At 40.5% G+C, this 21,195-nt stretch overlaps 1 protein-coding gene and 2 long non-coding RNA genes across 3 annotated transcripts in view; 1 reads left to right on the forward strand and 2 right to left on the reverse strand.

Annotated features, from left to right (window-relative positions):
* LOC137615320 (uncharacterized) overlaps positions 1-12,455 on the forward strand; it is a 45,532-nt gene extending 33,077 nt beyond the window's left edge. Inside the window, exon 3 of the long non-coding RNA XR_011039218.1 lies at positions 12,318-12,455. This is a non-coding gene — a long non-coding RNA (uncharacterized lncRNA). The remainder of the gene's footprint in view (positions 1-12,317) is intronic.
* The window catches only part of LOC137615319 (uncharacterized), a 63,038-nt gene continuing 47,773 nt past the window's right edge, over positions 5,931-21,195 (reverse strand). The window contains exons 2-4 of the long non-coding RNA XR_011039217.1: positions 18,032-18,197; positions 13,180-13,296; positions 5,931-5,945 (exon numbers count right to left, since the gene is read on the reverse strand). This is a non-coding gene — a long non-coding RNA (uncharacterized lncRNA). The remainder of the gene's footprint in view (positions 5,946-13,179; positions 13,297-18,031; positions 18,198-21,195) is intronic.
* On the reverse strand, positions 7,861-9,992 carry LOC137615318 (uncharacterized). The gene is made up of 2 exons (XM_068345084.1): positions 9,692-9,992; positions 7,861-8,399 (listed from the first exon to the last, which is right to left on the reverse strand). The coding sequence occupies exons 1-2, from the start codon at positions 9,990-9,992 to the stop codon at positions 7,861-7,863; spliced, it is 840 nt and encodes a 279-aa protein (XP_068201185.1).

A 21,195-nucleotide genomic window follows, 5' to 3' on the forward strand; every position in this document is an offset into this window, starting at 1 on the left:
TGGGGGGTTTATTCCCTAACCCCAACTTGTGTGGCATTGGATGTGTTTGATTTATTCTAGCTGTAATTCCTGCTTCATTGTTGGGGCGTTTGATTTATTCCCTAACCCCAACTTTGACTTATTGTAACACCGCTCCACTTGCATCGTTAGAGGGTTTGATTTACTCTAGCCTTCAACTGCTTCTGCGTTGTTGGAGGGTTTTGACTTATTCTAGCCATAACTTCAGTTGCACGGTTGAAGGGGTTTGATTCACAATAACCGCAACTCCAGCTGTATCATTAATGGGGTTTGAATTTATTCTAACCATAACTATTGTTGCATAACCTGATTTATTCTAAACACAGCTCACAGCTACATCGTTTGAGGGGAGCTTGATTTGTTCTTACAACAGCTCCTAGTGTATATATTATTGGAGTGGGTTATAATTCTAAATGGAACTCCCGATGAATTGTTATAGTCGATTTTTTTAAACCTGGCAAACTTGCACTAAACTTGCACTTAGCTGGTTGTCGCTGATTGGATGAGTGTCGTGTTGTCCGAATCTCTCAGTTTTGTTTTCACACTGTTTTAGAATTGTGATTATAGGGTCATAGAGTGAGTTAAGAGCCAAGTTATGTAATGTTATGTAAATACCAGTTGTAATAAAACGTAAGTATTAAGAACTTACATACCGAATTATTATTTAATAGTTAACAGTTATGAAACAACACTTACCGAAGCTGTAGACTTGAAATATGTTTCAAACGCATGAAGTTTAATGTTTAAATTTCTAGCTAGATTTTTAGTGCTATCATGCCATTGGTTGTTTGAAAAAAAAAATATTTATTGTACATTGCTGATGTTGAATAACGCCTAAGAACAAAATAATAACGTAGAAATGTAAGCTTGTCAGAAAATTTGGGGTGGAGGAGTTGTGGGAGGAACAGCCACGGGCTTGACAGAAAGTTGACGTACTCTCAGCGGGAGGTTCAAATGCTGGTTGTGGTGTTTTTGTCTTCATAAAATAATAATTAAGATGTTTATATATCATAATGTTTATTTTTTGCATTTCAAAAGTACTGCTCACGGAATTTCATTAATGTTTTAGGATATGTATAAAGGCAAATTACATAAATTGTATTTATTCGTACCATTTCCTGGCTGGTGTGCCACTCTCTATATAAAATGACATTAAATTTACTGTTCCTCAAGTAGAAATTTTCAAATATGTCCTATTACAGTTGGGTTTTCTTTATCTCGCGTCCATCTTATTTTAGATAGACCTTAATTATATTATATTTTGTAAATCATAAGACTCCCCATGAATAATAAGAGCAGAGCCCTTATATTTGAGATTGTTAGCTGTCATGTTGTCTTTTGTTCCATCTCAATAAACTTATAGCAGTTTTCAATAGTACAGGGAAACAAAAGGTTCTTAGGAACTTAAATTTTAAGTATATTTTCATGACTGTTCATTTTAATAATACAGTAGCTGTATTAGGCAATAATGGCATTAATGAAGAGAAAAGTCAATAATAATATTAAAAATTATAACAACAGTAAGAGTCACAACAAAGTAAACAACAACTAAGTATTGATAACAGTAGTAATAATAATGCATCAATTAAAGGCGTCAGAATTATATAAACAAAAGTATCGATAACAGTATTCAGGGTCATGGATGATGATAAAGTATCATCAGTATCATGTTAACAGAAGTATCAATAACAACATGAAATACAGCTAGAATTTTAGTCCAGTGTCAGAGCATCTTCATCACTACTGTCATCAGTAGTGCTATCATTCAAGTCAATTACAAACTCATCAAGTAACTTATCAAATGCTGAATCTTTGGCACGATACAATTCTTCGATTCTCTTGACATGTTCTATAGCATTTTGCCAGTGCTGTGGCGTCACATGATCAACTGCTTCTTTTGTAATTTTTTCAACAATTTTCAGAGACTGGTCGCTATTAGAATTACGTTTTTTTATTTCTGTCTTCACTTGGGCCCAGATAAGTTCGATAGGGTTGAAAATGCAGTGATAGGGAGGTAGACGAAGCACTTTATGGCCATAGTGAGCAGCAATTTCATCTATTTCGTACTTTTGAATTTCCTTGTGGCGCTGGCAGAGCTGAAGAAGTTCGAGTTTTGTAAAAGAAGGGTCATGGTCAATGTTATTTAGAACCAACCAGTCTATGATTTGGGCTTTTCTGTTGCTACTTGTCGGGACCTTGTTGATTATTTTAGAGTGATAAGGAGCATTATCGATGATGATAAGGGACTCCTTCTTGATATTAGGAAGAAGTTGTTCTTCTAACCACATTTTGAACCTTTCGTTATCCATCGAGTCATGGTAATCACCCTTTGATCCGTTTTTTGATTTGAACATAAGCAATGCTCCCGGTACAAAACCCTCATCACTTCCTGCATGTACTATTATAAACCTTGAGCCTCTCCCTGACTTCGTTTTCGGTCCTACTGATCCATCTTCATTAGTCCAGCACTTTTCGACGGTGAGGTTCTGGTTCACCCAAGTCTCGTCCACGAATACCTCCGGTCTTGGCTTTGGACTCTCTCGATTTCTCTTCAGTTCTCTAAGATACTTGTTCCTTGTTATAATGATGTCCTGTCTCTCCATGAGTATCTTTCTTCCGCTTGTGACTTTCTTGTACCTAAAACGAAGATTCCTGACTATTTTGTAGAGGGAACTTCTCGAACCAGTAAAATTAGTAGGAGGTTCCCGAACTTTTGCCAACAAATTTGCTAATGTAGGAAGGTCTCCTCTGTCATAAAAGGATAGGATCTCTCTCCTAACACAATCTCTGTCGAAACTATCAAGATTATCAACAACAGTCGATTTCCTTTTCCGGGGCAAGGGTGAATGAATTATACCGTCTGAAGATTTCATCTTCTCAGATTTGATGCGATAGATAGTTCTCTCTGAAACTTGAGTTGCTGTTGCCTTAATGATTTCTTTCATTGTCTTGCTAGGGCCCTGTGAATTGAAATATTGAAAAACATTCATTATTATATTACGGCACTGACTGGTAAGCCTACTGCCAGCAGCATGTATATGCCTGGTGTTTGAAGTGCCTTCATCTTTGCTTTGTTCCATATCGTCTCTTGTGGCCATGGCTGAAATAGGTGAAATCGACAGTGAGCCAATTGCTCGATAGCAGATTCTAAGCTGATTGATGGTGGCGGTGTGTGCAGACGACAACTCGCCGGCTGTTCCTTTCTCAACTCCTCCACCCCAAATGTTTCGGCAAGCTTACATTTCTACGATAGTATTTTGTTCTTAGGCGTTATACAACCTTCAGCAATGTATAATCAATACGTTTTGCTTTTTTCCAAACCACCAATGGCACGTTTGCGCTAAAAATCTAGCTAGAAATTTAAACATTAAACTTCATGCGTTTGAAACATATTTCAAGTCTACAGCTTCGGAGAGTGTTGTTTCATAACTGTTAACTATTATATAATAATTTGGTATGTAACTTCTTAATACTTACGTTTATTACAACTGGTATTTACATAACATTACATAATTTGCCTCTTATCTCAATCTATGGCTGTATAATCACAATTCTAAAACAGTGTGAAAACCAAACTGAGATATTCGGACAACACGACACTCATCCAATCAGCGACAACCAGCTAAGTGCAAGTTTAGTGCAAGTTTGCCAGGTTTAAAAAAATCGACTATAGGCGTTTGAGGTATTTCTACACGCTACTCTTGCTGCATTGATGTTGGGTTTTAATTTATTTTAAACCACAACACCTGCTGCACTCTTAGAGGAGTTTGAGTTTATTTTTTATGTGAAACTCCAGAGGTATTTTTATTTATTATTACTGCAACTTCTGTGATAGGTTGTTGGAGGGTTTCAAAGCTTATTCTAATCACAACATCCAACATTTGACGAATTGATGGGGGTGTAGTTTTTATTTTACCTATTATACACAACTGCTGTATTGGATTGGTGGGTTTGATTTATTCTATTCATAACTAACTACTTTTGCAATGTTAACTTTGTTTATTTTATTCTATCTTGTAAACTAATGGTGCATGTTTTTGGGCGATTTAAGCTTTTTCATACATCGTTGGAGGGGTCTGATTCAATTGAATCACACAACCCAAGCTGTATCATAAGGGGGAGGGTCGATTTATTTTAGCCTAATTCTCTGTCTTGACGTTATAATTTGTCGACATTTTAAGTTTCTCTATATATTGTTAGGGCTTGTGGGAGTTAGTTTATGGAACTCAAAAGCCATTGAAACCACCCAGCATTTTGGAGGAGGTAATTGAAGGTTTTTTTGTATACAAGTTGTCCAAATATTTTTCTTCATAGTCTCATTCCATGTTATGCACCATTTCAACAAAGCAGCCTCAGTTTCTCTGGCTCCCTTCAAATGTAGGTTATATAAAATGTAGGCTATACATATTTATATTGTCTTAATAAATGTGATTTAAATTATTCCTAATATAAAAATGGCGGACAAATAAACAAATTGTATATTTTTAAATTTATTCTGCAAAGTAGTTGTTTATATTTACAGTCTTTTATATTTACATAGTTAAAGGAAGAAATCTAAAAAATACTGAGGGAAAGACAATACAAAACAAAGTATGCTATAATAAATAAATAAACAAAGGATTTATGTGGAATATATATAGATAACAAGAACAGCATACACTAAGATAAGAGAGGAGATAGCAGCAGCATAGAGTGGTGTGTTTCATACATACAATCTTAAAATATTGTGTAGATTGTGCCCTTCCCGTCTTAAATTTTTCATCTTAAGTTGTATTGTTTCTATAGTGCTTATCTTCTTCAATGGTAGAATTGTGCGAGACTTGTTTTTCTCTGTTTTGTGTGGTACCTTTTCTGTTATAGGGTTTCTACGTAGACACTTTCCATTCTCATTCCATTCTCCTATATATTAGTTATAATATCGTCTCATCAATAAACCTTCATTGGTGGAGTGGTCTAAACTAATAATACCTCTGATTTGGTGGTCTGCAATGGCGAATGCGCCTCTCTGATTTGGTGGTATTCAATGGTGAAGGCGCCACATGACTCTGAATTTGTGGTCCTCAATGGAGAAGGTGCTTCTCTCTGGGTTTGGTGGTCTGCAATGGCGAAGGCAGAACACGTCTCCATGATTTGGTGGTTTGCAATGGCCAAGGCACCTCTCTCTCTTTCTGTTTGGTTGTCTGCCATGGCGAGAGGGCCTCTCTCTGGATTTGGTGGTCTTCAATGTACCTCTTTCGGGATTTGGTGGTTTTCAATGGCTAAGGTGGCACAAACCTCTCTGATTCGGTGGTCTTCGATGGGGAATGCACTTTGCACTTCTCTGATTTGGTGGTCTGCAATGGCAAAGGCGCCTCTCTCGGGATTTGGTTGTCTGCAATGGCGAACTCCTTTCAAATTTGGTGGTCTTCAATGGTGAAGACTTGGTGGACTTCAATGGCGAAAACTCCTTTCTGGGTGTTGTGTTCTTCAATGGCGAAAGCGGCACATGCTCCTCTGATTTGGTGGTCTGCAATGGCAATGGCGCCTCTCTGGATTTGGTGGTCCTGAATGGAGAAGGCACCTCTCTGGATTTGGTGTTCTTCAATGGCAAAGGCGTCTCTCTGGATTTGGTGGTCATCAATAGAGAAGATGCCAGATTTGGTGGTCTTCAATGGCAAAGGCGCCTCTCTCTCTCTCTCTCTCTGGATTTGGTTGTCTGCAATGGCGATGATGCTTCTGTCTGGATTTGGTGATCTGCAATAGTCTTAGACTCCTTTATGAGTTTGGTGGTCTTCGATTGCGAAGACGTCTCTTCTCTCTCTCTCTCTGGATTTGGTGGTCTGCAATGGCGAAGGTGCCGCTCTGGATTTGGTTCTCTGCAATGGCTAAGTCGCCACTCTGGATTTGGTTATTTGCAATGACAAAGACACCTATCTGGATTTAGTGGTCTGCAAAAGAGAAGGTGCTTTTTAGTGGTCTGCAAAAGGCTCTGGATGTAGTGGTCTGCAATGGCGAAGATGACGCTCTGGATTTTTTGGTTTTCAATGGTGAGGACTCCTTTCTGGGTTGGGTGGTCTGCAAGGGGGAAGGAGTCACTCTGGATGTAGTGGTCTGCAATGGCGAAGACTCCTTTCTGGGGTTTGGTGGTCTTCAATGGGGAAGGCATCACTCTGGATTTCATGGTCTGCAATGGCGAAGATATCTCTGGATATGGTGGTCTGCAATGGCAAAGACTCCTTGCTGGGTTTGGTGGTCTTCATTGAAGGCGTCACTCTGGATTTAGTGGTGTGAAAAAGAGAAGGCACACCTCTGAATTTGGTGGTTCTCAATGGAGAAGGCGCCTCTCTCTGGAGTTGGTGTTCTGCAATGGCGAAGACTCCTTTCTGGGATTGGTGGTCTTCAATGGCGAGGGTGAAACATGTCTCTCTGGATTTGGTGGTCTGCAATGGCAAAGGCACCTCTCTCTGGATTTGGTGGTCTGTAATGGCAAAGGCATCACACACCTCTCTCTTATCTTTTGGTCTTCAATGGCGAAGAGGCATCTCTGGATTTGGTGCTCTGCAAAAGTGAAGGCGCCTCTCTGGATTTGGTGGTCTTCAATGGGAACTTGCACCTATGAGGATGTGGTCTGCAATAGCGAAGACTCCAAGGTTTGGTGGTCTACAATGCGGAAGGTGTCACTCTGAATTTGGTGCTCTGCAAAAGAGGAAGCGCTTCTCTGGATTTGGTGGTCTTCAATGACTATTGTGGCATACACCTCTCTGATATGGTGGTTTTCAATGGCGAACGTGTCGCTCTGGATTTGGTGGTCTGCAAAAGAGCAAGTGCTTCTCTGGATTTGGTGGTCTTCAATGACTATTGCAGCATACATCTCTCTGATCTCGTGGTCTTCAATGGTGATGGCGGCACAGGCTTCTCTGATTTGGTGGTCTTCAATGGTGAAAAGGCCTCTCTGGATTTGGTGCTCTGCAAAAGAGAAGGCGCCTCTCTGGATTTGGTGGTCTGCAAAAGTGAAGGCGCCTCTCTGGATTTGGTGGTCTGCAATGGCAAAGGCGCCTCTCTGGATTTGGTGGTCTGCAAAAGAGAAGGCGCCTCTCTGGATTTGGAGGTCTGCAATGGCGCCGCGCCTCTCTGGATTTGGTGGTCTTCAGTGGCAAAGACTCCTTTCTGGGTTCGTTATGGCGTCACTCTGAATTTAGTGCTCTGCAAATGAGAAAGCACCTTTCTGGATTTGGTGGTCTTCAATGAAAAAGGCAGCGCACACACCTCTGATTTGGTGGTTATCAATAGAGAAGATCTCTGGATTTGGTGGTGGTGGTCTGCAATGGGGAAGGTGTCATTCTAGATTTGGTGGTCTTCAATGACTACTGCGGCACACACTTGTCTGATCTGGTGGTTTTCAATGGCAACGGCACCTATCAGGATGTAGTGGTCTGCAATGGCGAAGACTTCTTTTTGGGTTTGGTGGTCTTCTTCAATGGGGAAGGCATCACATTGAATTTGGTGCTCTGCAAAAGAGAAGGCGCCCCTCTTGACTAGGTGGTCTGTAACGGCAAAGGCTCCTTTCTGGATGTAGTGATCTGGAATGGTGTCACTCTGGATTGGGTTGTTTGCAAAAGAAAAGGCATCTCTCTGGATTTGGTGGTCTCCAATGACTAAGGCGGAACACACCTCTCATTTGGTGGTCTCATTTGGTGGTGATGCCTCTCTGGATTTAGTGGTCTTCAATGGGGAAGGTGTCACTATGGCGAAGAGGCCTCTCTGGATTTGGTGGTCTGCAATGGCAAAGGCACCTATCTGAATGTAGTGGTCTGCAATGGCAAAAGTGCCTCTCTGGGTTTGTGGTCTTCAATGGCAAAGGTGTCACTCTGGATTTGATGGTCTGCAAAAGAGAAGGCGCCTCTCTGGATTTGGTTGGCTGCAATGGCAAAGGCGCCTATCTCTGGATTTGGTTGTCTGCAACTGCGAACTCCTTTCTGGGTTTAGTGGTCGCAAAAGCACCATTTCTGGATGTACTGGTTTGCAATGGCAAAGGTGCCGCTCTGGATTTGGTGGTCTGCAAAAGAGAAGGCGCCTCTCTGGATTTGGTGGTCTGCAAAAGAGAAGGCGCCTCTCTGGATTTGGTGGTCCTGAATGATGACTATTGTGGCATACACCTCTCTGATTTGTGGTCTCAATGGCGAAGGCACTTCTCTGGATTTGGTGGTGTTCAATAGGGAAGGCGTCACTCTGGATTTGGTGCTCTGCAAAAGTGAAGGCGCCTCTCTCTAGATTTGGTGTCTGCAAAAGAGAAGGCACCTCTCTGGATTTGGAGGTCTGCAATGGCAAAGGCACCTCTCTAGATTTGGTGTCTGCAAAAGAGAAGGCACCTCTCTGGATTTGGAGGTCTGCAATGGCGGCGCCTCTCTGGATTTGGTGGTCTTCAGTGGCAAAGACTCCTTTCTGGGTTCGGTGGTCTTGGGGAAGGCGTCTCTCTGGATTTGGTGGTCTGCAATGAGAAAGCCCCTCTCTGGATTTGCTGGTCTATAAATGAGAAAGCCCCTCTCTGGATTTGGTGGTCTTCAATGAATAAGGCGGCACACACAACTCTGATTTGGTGGTTATCAATAGAGACGATGCCTCTCTGGATTGGGTGGTCTTCAATGGCGAAGGTGCCTTTCTGGGTTTGGTGGTCTGCAGAAGAGAAGGCGCCTCTCTGGATTTGGTGGTCTTCAATGACTATTGCGGCATACATCTTTCTGATCTTGTGGAATTCAATGGTGATGGCGGCACAGGGTATTCTGATTTGGTGGTCTTCAATGGTGAAAAAGCCTCTCGAGAGTTGGTGTCTGCAAAAGTGAAGGTGCCTCTCTGATTTAGTGGTCTTCAATGGAGAAGGCGACACTCGCTTCTCTGATTTGGTGGTCTAAAATGGCTAATGCGGCACAGGCTTGTGATTTTGTGGTCTGCAATGGCGATGGCGCCTCCCTGGATTTGGTGCTCTGCAAAAGAGAAGGCACCTTTCTGGATTCAGTGGTCTGCAAAAGAGAAGGCACCTCTCTGGATTTGTGGTCGTCAATGACTAAGGCGGCGCACACCTCTGATTTGGTGGTCTACAGTGGAGAAGGAAGGTGCCGCTCTGGATTTGGTGGTCTTCAATGACAATGGCAGCACACGGCTCTTTGGTGGTCTGCAATGGCAAAGACGCCACTCTGTGGGTTTGGTGGTCTTTAATGGGAAAGGCGTCACTCCGGATTTGGTGGTCTGCAAAGCCATAGAGAAAGGTGTCTCTCTTAATTGTGGTCTGCAAAAGAGAAGGCACCATTCTTGATTTGGTGGTCTGTAACGGCAAAGGCACCTATCTGGATTTAGTGGTCTTCAATGACTCTCTGGATTTGGTTGGCTGCAATGGCAAAGGCGCCTCTCTCTGGATTTGGCTGTCTGCAACTGCGAAGACTCCTTTCTGGGTTTGGTGGTCTGTAACAGCAAAAGCACCATTTCTGGATGTACTGGTTTGCAATGGTAAAGGTGCCGCTCTGGATTTGGTTGTCTGCAATGGTGAAGGCGCCTCTCTGGAATTGGTGGTCTTCAATGACTATTGTGGCATACACCTCTCTGATTTGTGGTCTCAATGGGGAAGGCACTTCTCTGGATTTGGTGGTGTTCAATAGGGAAGGCGTCACTCTGGATTTGGTGTCTGCAAAAGAGAAGGCACCTCTCTGGATTTGGAGGTCTGCAATGGCGGCGCCTCTCTGGGATTTGGTGGTCTTCAGTGGCAAAGACTCCTTTCTGGGTTTGGTGGTCTTCAATTGATAAAGCACCTCTCTGAATTTGGTGGTCTTCAATGAATAATGCAGAACACACACCTCTGATTTGGTGGTTATCAAAAGAGAAGATGCCTCTCTGGATTGGGTGGTCTTCAATAGAGAAGATGCCTCTCTGGATTGGGTGGTCTTCAATGGCAAAGCCTCCTTTCTGGATTTGGTGGTGGTGGTCTGCAATGGGGAAGGTGTCATTCTAGATTTGGTGGTCTTCAATGACTATTGCGGCACACACTTGTCTGATCTGGTGGTGGTGGTCTGCAATGGGGAAGGTGTCATTCTAGATTTGATGGTCTTCAATGACCATTGCAGCACACACTTGTCTGATCTGGTGGTTTTCAATGGTGATGGCGGCTCTCTGGGTGTAGTGGTCTTCAATGGCGAAGATGCCGCTCTGGATTTGGTTGTCTTCAATGGCAAAGGCGCCTATCTGGATTTAGTGGTCTTCAGTGGCGAAGATGTCGCTCTTGATTTGGTTCTCTGCAACGGCGAAGGTACCTTTCTGGGTTTGGTGGTCTTCAATGGCAACAGCACCTATCAGGATGTAGTGGTCTGCAATGGCGGAGATCTCCTTTTTGGGTTTGGTGGTCTTCTTCAATGGGGAAGGTGTCACTCTGGGTTTGGTGGTTTTCTTCAATGGGGAAGGTGTCACTCTGGATTTGGTGGTCTGCAATGGTTTCGGCACTTCTCTCTAGATTTGGTGTCTGCAAAAGAGAAGGCGCCTCTCTGGATTTGGTGGTCTTTAGTAGCAAAGACTCCTTTCTGGGTTCAGAGGTCTTCAATGGGTAAGGCGTCACTCTGTGGATTTGGTGGTCTGTAATGACAAAGACTCCTTTCTGGGTTTGGTGGTCTTTAATGGGGAAGGTGTCACTCCGGATTTGGTGGTCTGCAAAGCCAAAGAGAAGGCATCTCTTAATTTTGTGGTCTGTAACAGCAAAGGCACCATATCTGGATGTACTGGTCTGCAATGGCAAAGGTGCCGCTCTGGATTTGGTTGTCTGCAATGGTGAAGGCGTTACTCTGGATTTGGTGGTCTGCAAAAGAGAAGGCGCCTCTCTGGAATTGGTGGTCTTCAATGACTATTGCGGCATACACCTTCTCTGATTTGTGGTCTCAATGGCGAAGGCGCCTCTCTCTCTCTGGATTTGGTTGTCTGCAAAAGAGAAGGCACCTCTCTGGATTTGGTGGTCTTCAATGACTACTGTGGCATACACCTCTCTGATTTGGTGGTCTTCAAAGGCGAAGATTTCGCTATGGATTTATGGTCTTTAATAGCGAAGGCGCTTCTCTCTCTGGATTTGGTTGTCTGCAATGGTGAAGGCACCTCTCTGGATTTGGTGTTCTTCAATGACTAAGGCGGCACACACACCTGATTTGGTGTCTAAAATGACGAAGGTGGCACTAGCTTCTCTGATTTGGTGGTCTTCAAAGGCAAATGCGGCACAGGCATCTCTGATTTGGTGGTCTTCAATGGCGAATGCGGCACAGGCATCTCTGGATTTCCTTGTCCTCAGTGGCAAAGGGACCTCTGATTTGGATTTCAAATGGCAAAGGTATCTCTGATTTGGGTTTCAAATGGTGAAGGCTTCTCGGGATTTGGGTTTCTATGGCGAAGGCATTTGGTTGTGTTAAGGTATGCATAGTCACTCTTTGTGCCTTGATGTTTTTTTTTCTATCATAAGTGGTGGACATTATGTTGTAAGCAACTTTTCACTTTACTCGTCTGTCTTGAGGTGCTGGTGTTTTTGGTACCCCTATCTCAGTCTTGCCATCTTCATAGCATTTCAAAGATTATTTGATCTCCTCTTGTATACTAATCTCTTCAAGCGTCCCTGTCTCGTTTATCAGTGGTGTTGATATATTCTCCAGGTTTCAGCTGCTCCTTCATAGGTGGTAATACTGTGCAGGCTCTCATGGGGGTTTCTTTCTACCTTATGTTTAGGGTGATATAGTTGTGAGTTTTCCAACACTCAATGTAGGCCCATTCAAGTCTGCTAATGTTGTAGTTTAGTTACAAGAGAAGCACACCTGTAACCTTCTTGCCAGTATTTCTCCTTAGTTTCTTTTGCACGAGTGGTTGCTACAGTTTTCCAGATAGTGATTTCAGATTATTGTTAGCTGTTGGAAAAAAAGTAAAAATAAAGACCTACACATGATTTTGTTGATCACTAATTATTAAAATTTATACAGAAATTTAAGACCTATATAACCATGTACACAAATTTCTACAGATTATTTGTGAACGAATTAAAATTTAGCAAGTAAAAGATTATTTGTGAACGAATTAAAATTTAGCAAGTAAAAGAATTTATAAACTACTGTATATAATTGTAATCCCACATAAATAGCTTGAGGTCTTCTGGATAGTGTAAAAATTATTTGGACTAGGCTGTGCAGCTTTGATATAAAATCAGTGGAGTTACTACATAATTTCCATATAAATATATTTGAAGCAAATAATTTTTTTCTACTTTCTATGTCCTTTTCCATAGTGCTGACAAATTTTATTATTTTTTTCAGTCATACCCTATACCTGCGGCTTCCAAGTGTCTTGGTTTATGGCGTTAAGATGAAGAAACACATGCTGCCTAGTGAGAACTTCCTTGCCTACTGACTCCCGTGTATTTCTTTCAGAAGAAAATAAATGGCTTCTCTCTTAAAATTTTGAGGATGATCAATGATTCCAGATTATCTCCTTGTCATGCATTAAAAAAAATTGGGAGGTGCAAGGTTGCTCTCTTAAAAGCTCTATACCTGCTTTTTTCCCCTTTAATTTCTTCCATCATATACATTAACTATTTAATCCACCATCCCCTTTACTTCAAGTAAGTATGCTTTTATTTATTTTCTTTCGCAGTTTAAACTAACTATCTCTCCTCTGTTTATCTCCACCTCTCTTTAAACAATATTCTTCTTCTCAAAACATTATTCTTCTTCTCAACAAATATAAATGAATTTCTACTTGAAAATTTGGCAGATTTATTTTCAGAAAACCTTCCATCAAGTTATCTTATCCACAACCGTAAACTACCCTGTATATCCGGGCTTTTGTTGTGTTCCTCAGAAGCTCGTTTCTACAGGTATCTTGCGGTTGAGAATACTTCTACCAGACTCCATCGAAGAAAACAAACTATTATGAAAGTCTTAGGCAGAGACAAATTGGATCTCCCAACATGTTCTGTTTTTGGTCTTTAGCTAGAATTATTTTAAATTTCTTGTATAATATAAAATGTTTATTAATCAATAAAGGTCATTGCTCCGAAATGTTATTAAATTTTATTCAATTGGGGAAAACCTTGAATTGTGGCAACAACACTGAGCTTAATATAGTTACTTAAAATTTGAGATTCCAGATGAGATGTCTTGAAGTCTGTGCTCTTACCTTATTTGTAAATGACATCTCTCTATATAACTAGTCATCAGTCCAATATGTAAACTAGATGAATTGTAGCCCATTACTTATTTCTGCTATTTTTCACCAACTGGAAGGTGCCATCATCTGAAACAAGCACAGTTCTTAAAAATACACTTCTCAATATCCAAAACTCATTTCTGTCAGCAGTAATGCCTTTTATATGGTAGCAATTCAACAATGGTCGTAATAATTAAATGGCATGATCAATAAATATATTTGCCATTTTCTTACTCCACCCCTGTCGCTAATATCTTGGAGCAAACTTTCAGAAGACAAAGCTGTGTAGCACAAACTCTCAGAAGACACAAACCTGTTAGAAACAAAATATCAAAGTAAACCTGTGTGAAACAGACTCTCAAAAGGCATACCTGTGGTAGAACACAAACCTGTCTGGAGCAAACTCTCCAAAGACAAAGCTGTATGGAGCAAACTCTTTGAAGACAAACCTGTTTGGCCAAGGCACCAGCCGCCCGTTGAGATACTACCACTGCAGAGTTATAGGGTCCATTGATTGGCCAGACAGTACTGCATTGGATTCTTCTCTCTGGTTACGATTCTTTTCCTTTGCCTACACATTCACCGAATAGTCTAGCCTATTCTTTACAGATTCTCCTCTGTCCTCATTCACAACACTGTGATAACCAAACATTTTTTTCTTCAGCCAAGGGGTTAACTTCTGTACTGTAATTGTCCAGTGGCTACTTTCCTCTTGGTAAGGGTAGAAGAGACTCTAGCAATGGCAAGCAGCTCTTCTAGGAGAAGAACACTCCAAAATCAAACCATTGTTCTCTAGCCTAGGATAGTGTCATAGCCTCTGTACCATGGTCTTCCACTGTCTTGGGTTAGAGTTCTCTTGCTTGAGAGTACATTCGGGCTCACTATTTTATCTCGTTTCTCTTCCTCTTGTTTTGTTAAAGTTTTCATAGTTTATATAGGAAATATTTATTTAGATGTCATAACTTTCCTCTTGGTAAGGGTAGAAGAGAGACTAGCAATGGTAAGCAGCTCTTCTAGGAGAAGGACACTCCAAAATCAAACCATTGTTCTCTAGCCTAGGATAGTGTCATAGCCTCTGTACCATGGTCTTCCACTGTCTTGGGTTAGAGTTCTCTTGCTTGAGAGTCATTCGGGCTCACTATTTTATCTCGTTTCTCTTCCTCTTGTTTTGTTAAAAGTTTTCATAGGAAATATTTATTTAAATGTCATTGTTCTTAAAATATATTTTTTCTTGTTTCCTTTCCTCACTGTGCTATTTTCCCTGTTGGGGCCCCTGGACTTATAGCATCTTGCTTTTCCAACTAGGGTTGTAGCTTAGCAAGTAATAATGATAAAACTCTCCAAAGACAAACTTGTCTGGTGCAAACTCTCCGAAGACAAAGCTGTATGGAGCAAACTCTCCAAAGACAAACTTGTCTGGTGCAAACTCTCTGAAGACAGCTGTATGGAGCAAACTCTCCAAAGACAAACTTGTCTGGTGCAAACTCTCTGAAGACAGCTGTATGGAGCAAACTCTCCAAAGACAAACTTGTCTGGTGCAAACTCTCTGAAGACAGCTGTATGGAGCAAACTCTCCAAAGACAAACTTGTCTGGTGCAAACTCTCCGAAGACAGCTGTATGGAGCAAACTCTCCAAAGACAAACCTGTGTGGAGCAAATGCTCAAGAGGACAAACCTGTGTGGAACAAACGCTCGGAAGACAAACCTGTGTGGAGCAAACGCTCAGAAGACAAACCTGTGTGGAGCAAACGCTCAGAAGACAAACCTGTGTGGAGCAAACGCTCAGAAGACAAACCTGTGTGGAGCAAACGCTCAGTAGACAAACCTGTGTGGAGCAAACGCTCAGAAGACAAACCTGTGTGGAGCAAACGCTCAGAAGACAAACCTGTGTGGAGCAAACGCTCAGAAGACAAACCTGTGTGGAGCAAACGCTCAGAAGACAAACCTGTGTGGAGCAAACGCTCAGAAGACAAACCTGTGTGGAGCAAACGCTCAGAAGACAAACCTGTGTGGAGCAAACGCTCAGAAGACAAACCTGTGTGGAGCAAACGCTCAGAAGACAAACCTGTGTGGAGCAAACGCTCAGAAGACAAACCTGTGTGGAGCAAACGCTCAGAAGACAAACCTGTGTGGAGCAAACGCTCAGAAGACAAACCTGTGTGGAGCAAACGCTCAGAAGACAAACCTGTGTGGAGCAAACGCTCAGAAGACAAACCTGTGTGGAGCAAACGCTCAGAAGACAAACCTGTGTGGAGCAAACGCTCAGAAGACAAACCTGTGTGGAGCAAACGCTCAGAAGACAAACCTGTGTGGAGCAAACGCTCAGAAGACAAACCTGTGTGGAGCAAACGCTCAGTAGACAAACCTGTGTGGAGCAAACGCTCAGTAGACAAACCTGTGTGGAGCAAACGCTCAGTAGACAAACCTGTGTGGAGCAAACGCTCAGAAGACAAACCTGTGTGGAGCAAACGCTCAGTAGACAAACCTGTGTGGAGCAAACGCTCAGTAGACAAACCTGAGTGGAGCAAACTCCCAGTAGACAAACTTGTCTGGAGCAAACTCCCAGTAGACAAACTTGTCTGGAGCAAACTCCCAGTAGACAAACCTGTCTGGAGCAAACTCTCAGAAAACAAACCTGTCTGGAGCAAACTCTCAGAAGACAAACCTGAGTGGAGCAACCTCTCAGAAGACAAACCAGTGTGTAACACATGCTCAGAAGACAAACCTGTGTGTGGCAAATACTCAGAAGACAAACCTGTGTGTAACAAATGCTCAGAAGACAAACCTGAGTGGAGCAACCTCTCAGAAGATAAACCTGTGTGGGGCAAATGCTCAGAAGACAAACCTATCTGATACAAACTTTCAGAAGACAAACATGTCTCAAATAAGGTCTCAGAGGACAAACATTGTCTACAAAAAACTCTCGGAAGAGTGGCATGTCTGAAATTTCGGAACCCAAACATGACAAATCAACTTTCTGAAGACAAACTTGTATAAAATAACCTTTCAGAAAACATACCCATCTGAAACACACTCAAACGACAAACTTTCAGAAAACATATCGATCTGACACACACTCAAACGACAAACTTTCAGAAAAAACACTCGTCTGAAAAACAAACTCAACCAACAAACTTTTCTGAAAAAACAATCGAAAGACAAACCTGCCTGAAACAAACTCAAAAGACCAAACATGTCTGAAACAATCTCAAAAGCCAAACCTGTTTGAAACAAACTCTCAAGAAACTAACCTATGTGAAACAAACTTTCAGAAGACAAACCTGTCTGTAGCAAATGCTCAAAAGACAAACCTGTCTGTAGCAAATGCTCAAAAGACAAACCTGTCTGTAGCAAATGCTCAAAAGACAAACCTGTCTGTAGCAAATGCTCAAAAGACAAACACCTGTCTGTAGCAAATGCTCAAAAGACAAACACCTGTCTGTAGCAAATGCTCAAAAGACAAACACCTGTCTGTAGCAAATGCTCAAAAGACAAACACCTGTCTGTAGCAAATGCTCAAAAGACAAACACCTGTCTGTAGCAAATGCTCAAAAGACAAACACCTGTCTGTAGCAAATGCTCAAAAGACAAACACCTGTCTGTAGCAAATGCTCAAAAGACAAACACCTGTCTGTAGCAAATGCTCAAAAGACAAACACCTGTCTGTAGCAAATGCTCAAAAGACAAACACCTGTCTGTAGCAAATGCTCAAAAGACAAACACCTGTCTGTAGCAAATGCTCAAAAGACAAACACCTGTCTGTAGCAAATGCTCAAAAGACAAACTTGTCTGTAGCAAATGCTCAAAAGACAAACCTGTCTGTAGCAAACTCTCAAAAGACAAACCTATGTTGAACAAACTCTCAGCAGACAAAGCTGTCTGAAAAAACTCTATAGACAAACCTGTCTGAAAAACTTTGAAGACAACCCTGTCTGAAAAAAGTATTAGAAGACAAACCTGTCTGAAACAAAATCTCGTTAGACAAACGTCTTAAATAAACTCAAAACTCAAACCTGTCTGAAACATACTCTAAAACAACAAACTTGTCTGATATTGACTCATAAAACAGAAATGTCTGAAAAAAAAACTTTCAGATATCAAAGCTGTCTGAAGCAAACTATCAGAAGACAAACCTGTCAAACTCAGATGACAAACATGTCTTAAACTCAGATGACAAACATGTCTTAAACTCAGAAGACATACGTGTCTTAAACTCAGAAGACATACGTGTCTTAAACTCAGAAGACATACGTGTCTTAAACTCAGAAGACATACGTGTCTTAAACTCAGAAGACATACGTGTCTTAAACTCAGAAGACATACGTGTCTTAAACTCAGAAGACAAACGTGTCTGAAACAAGGTCTCAGAAGACAAACTTGAGTATATCCATTATACAATGACTGGAATGAAATATGATTATTCATATGGTGGTACTATGTAAGATCAGTTTTATTTTCGATATACAGCGTTAATGATGAAATCTCTAAATAAAAATATTTATAAGGAATTAAGTGAAAACAGCCCTTGCAGCATATTTAAAGCTACGTAACTTAAGTAAACAACCAACACTCCTTTCAAGAAAAACTCAGTCGTACTAGTATCAACAACTTAGTGGAAAACCTAGGAACCAAATATAATCAACTTCTCACAAGGTGTCAAAGATGATGTTGCTAATCTAGTAGGAGAATAGATTTTGAAGTTTCAGGTGGAGGCTTAATTCATGTGAGAAAATAAACTTAAAATTAAGGGAAGGATTGTCAGTATTTTTAATACAACTGGGTAAATTGATTATGTAATTCAACTATAGTTAATGAACCTTACCTTTTGAATAGCTTTGTGATGTTAAAAGTACCAAGTGCGTGGCTATACTTTTATCTTTCGATATTAAGCAATTGTACAGAATTCGTTGGATATTCACTCCATCTAATCACTGGTTTCATTGGAATCTTCCTACTGCCATTTAGTCAATGCCAAAAGCACATTATATCTGTAATTAGTATATTAGATAAAGAACTGCTTAGTAAAGAAAGTTTATCATTTGAAATAATTATCAATATGACGAAACAATTAGTTGAAATCAAATTATGGAAACCAAACAGCAAATATTTCGTTCCTCAGCGAGTGGAATCCTTGAAAGGTGCTAAGTCTCATGTCTAACCTGAAATCATTCATGTCAATAAAATAAAGTCTCAATTTGTATAGAATGGTGGGAAGAAAGAAGTCTAAAAATATAACAGGTTTTTTTTTTTTATTTCGGGACAAGAATGATTACTATTCTACATCTTAAAGAAAAACCTTTTTAATTTATTTATAAAATACGACTATCCAGTGTGTGCTTTTGCATTTCATCTTGCAGAAAAAAACCATTGCACGGAATTGGTCGACATTACGTGATCTTCCAGCAACTATTTCCATAAGGGACATCCTAATACCATTTAATTCCTGAATAATTTAAATACATAAAACAGCAACCCAGAGGAGAGAAAATTATTTCAAATAATTTATCAATGTAGCGTAACAAAAGTGTTGCGGCTTAAGGCTATTTTTTTTTTCTTTAAATAATATGGTACTGGTAATGATCAAACATTTTCAAATCACATGTACATATTAAAAGAATTAAATGTTATTGCAGAGTTATCACTACGTCAAGTAACAAATTCAATCAATATTTGCATTATTATAATTTGATTTTCAATCTTTGAATATTAAATGAGAATACGGTCTTGTATGCATCTTACTATCTTTGGATAAAAAATATCAGATTGAAGGAAATTTTTGAATGTTAAGATTTCTATTTTCAAAAAAACTAAAAAAAAAAATCGATAAAGAATTCAAACAGATTTTATCCCTTGTAACTACAAAGTTCTTTTTCGTGGAGCTCTCCCATTTACGTAGCGATAGCACACAACAGCTAATAGCAACAATACAAAACACTTGATAAAACTTTCATAACACCCAATATTTAATAACTAACATGTAAGTATCCTTATATCATACAATCCAATCCTATTGGTACAAACTAAACATTAAAACATTCCAAAAAATGTACTGACTTCGATTAATACCGAAATTCTTAGTATGATCAAATACATTTCTTATTTCGAACGGCCTCAGTTTCAAGTCTCCTGATGTCCTTGAAACATGGACTAACCGAGCTGAACAGAGGAAGATCAAATATTGCAGTTTCAGTGCCCTTTCTGAGTCTTTCATTAATACATTCTATTATAAATTCAATAATACATATGAGGTTTTACTCACAGATCACAAATCCTGTGAAACCTTACACCCGTTTTAACAATTCGATTATCTACCTTAAAGGTTTAAAGGCCACTCATGAATGGCAGAGGCAAGGAACAATGACACTGCCCTATCAAGCAGGACAATGCCATAGAGACTGATCATGTATACATATGATCAGCGCCGAAGCCCCTCTCCACCCAAGCTAGGACCAAGGAAAGCCAGGCAATGGCTGCCGATGACTCAGCAGATAGACCTATAGGCTCCCCCAAACCTCCCATCCTTAGCTCACAAGGACGGTGAAGTTGCAGCGACCACAGGAACTAACGAGCTTGAGCGAGACTCGAACCACAGTCTAGCAATCACCAGGCAAGGACGCTACGGCCAGGCCACCAATCTTAGAAATCAAAGTATGAAATATATCCGCTTACACACACACACAAAGCCTTGTGGCAAGGGTTTAAGAATACTACCACTGTATATGCTGTGTGTCGTTGAAATAGACTAATAGGACAGCTGCTGCTTTGCAGGCTTAATTTTTAGCAAAAGGCTAGGCCCACTACTTATAACTGTGAAAACTGCTGCCTTACAGTTGGACTATTTAGTCAAAGGTTAGGCCACCGCCAATAACAGTGTTTGATGACTGCAAGGGAATATGCGGTCGTAAAAACTTTGCCAGATAAACCATGCCTGATGTGCAACCGACCATGAAATAAGGATAACAGAGAGAGAGAGAGAGAGAGAGAGAGAGAGAGAGAGAGAGAGAGAGAGAGAGAGAGAGAGAATGTTACAGGGTACACCCAGGTTGTTTATATAACCAGCAGAGTGGTATTAAGATTCGAATCTGACTATTGGGTTATACGTCTACCAATCTCAAAAAGAAAGAAAAAAAGTATTTTGTAAGCTTTAAGGCGTATAGTTCTCGTACTTACCGTCCTATCCACAAAGCTTACGAAGGAAAAAAATACGGAGGAAACATAAAACGTAATTACCAGGGTCATTACGCAAGAATATCAGTAGAACAACTAGGAACTTGAGGAATTTCAATTTACAAAAAAGTAAAAAATCATTAGGAGTTTTATAAAATATTGAGTTAAAAATGGAAGAGTAAAAGGGACTTAATTCATGTTCTGGGACGAGTCGAGAATTACGATCAATGACAAGCATTTCAGAAATACCAAAAGGGTATAACTATTATAGTGGGAGTTTTGAGAGTCATATATTGACGTTTTAGCACTGCTGTCCTACAAAAAAAAGGGAATTTCACAAGCATGTTCTACAGAATACTTTCCTAATAGCCTTTTTATACTTCACCCTCCCGTTTTCTATTTTAGAAATAGTAAATTGCTCTAAACAGGAAATAACCAGGCCAAAAATCTGTCATGGAGTATTTTTTTTTTTTTTACCTATAATGGAAAAACAGAAAATTTCTTAACTACGCGCAATTCATCAATACTAATCTATTGGAATATTATTAAGGCAGTTGCTAATTAAAAGTTAACATTGCAGCATCTAGACCTGGACAAGAAGGAATGGAGTATTACGGAAAAATGATGCACGAAATTAAATATGAAATTTGGCTCTAGACCTGGACAAGAAGGAATGGAGTATTACGGAAAAATGATGCACGAAATTAAATATGAAATTTGGCTATGTAACCCAGCGATGGGGCCCAAGAGGCCTTTCACCTTCCAAACGAAACTCTGGAAAAATCCTGCAGCTACACTGCTAAATATAAGTTACAAGAG

The sequence above is a fragment of the Palaemon carinicauda genome, chromosome 21 (assembly GCF_036898095.1).
Source record: "Palaemon carinicauda isolate YSFRI2023 chromosome 21, ASM3689809v2, whole genome shotgun sequence".
In the NCBI taxonomy this organism is placed as follows: Eukaryota; Metazoa; Arthropoda; class Malacostraca; order Decapoda; family Palaemonidae; genus Palaemon; species Palaemon carinicauda.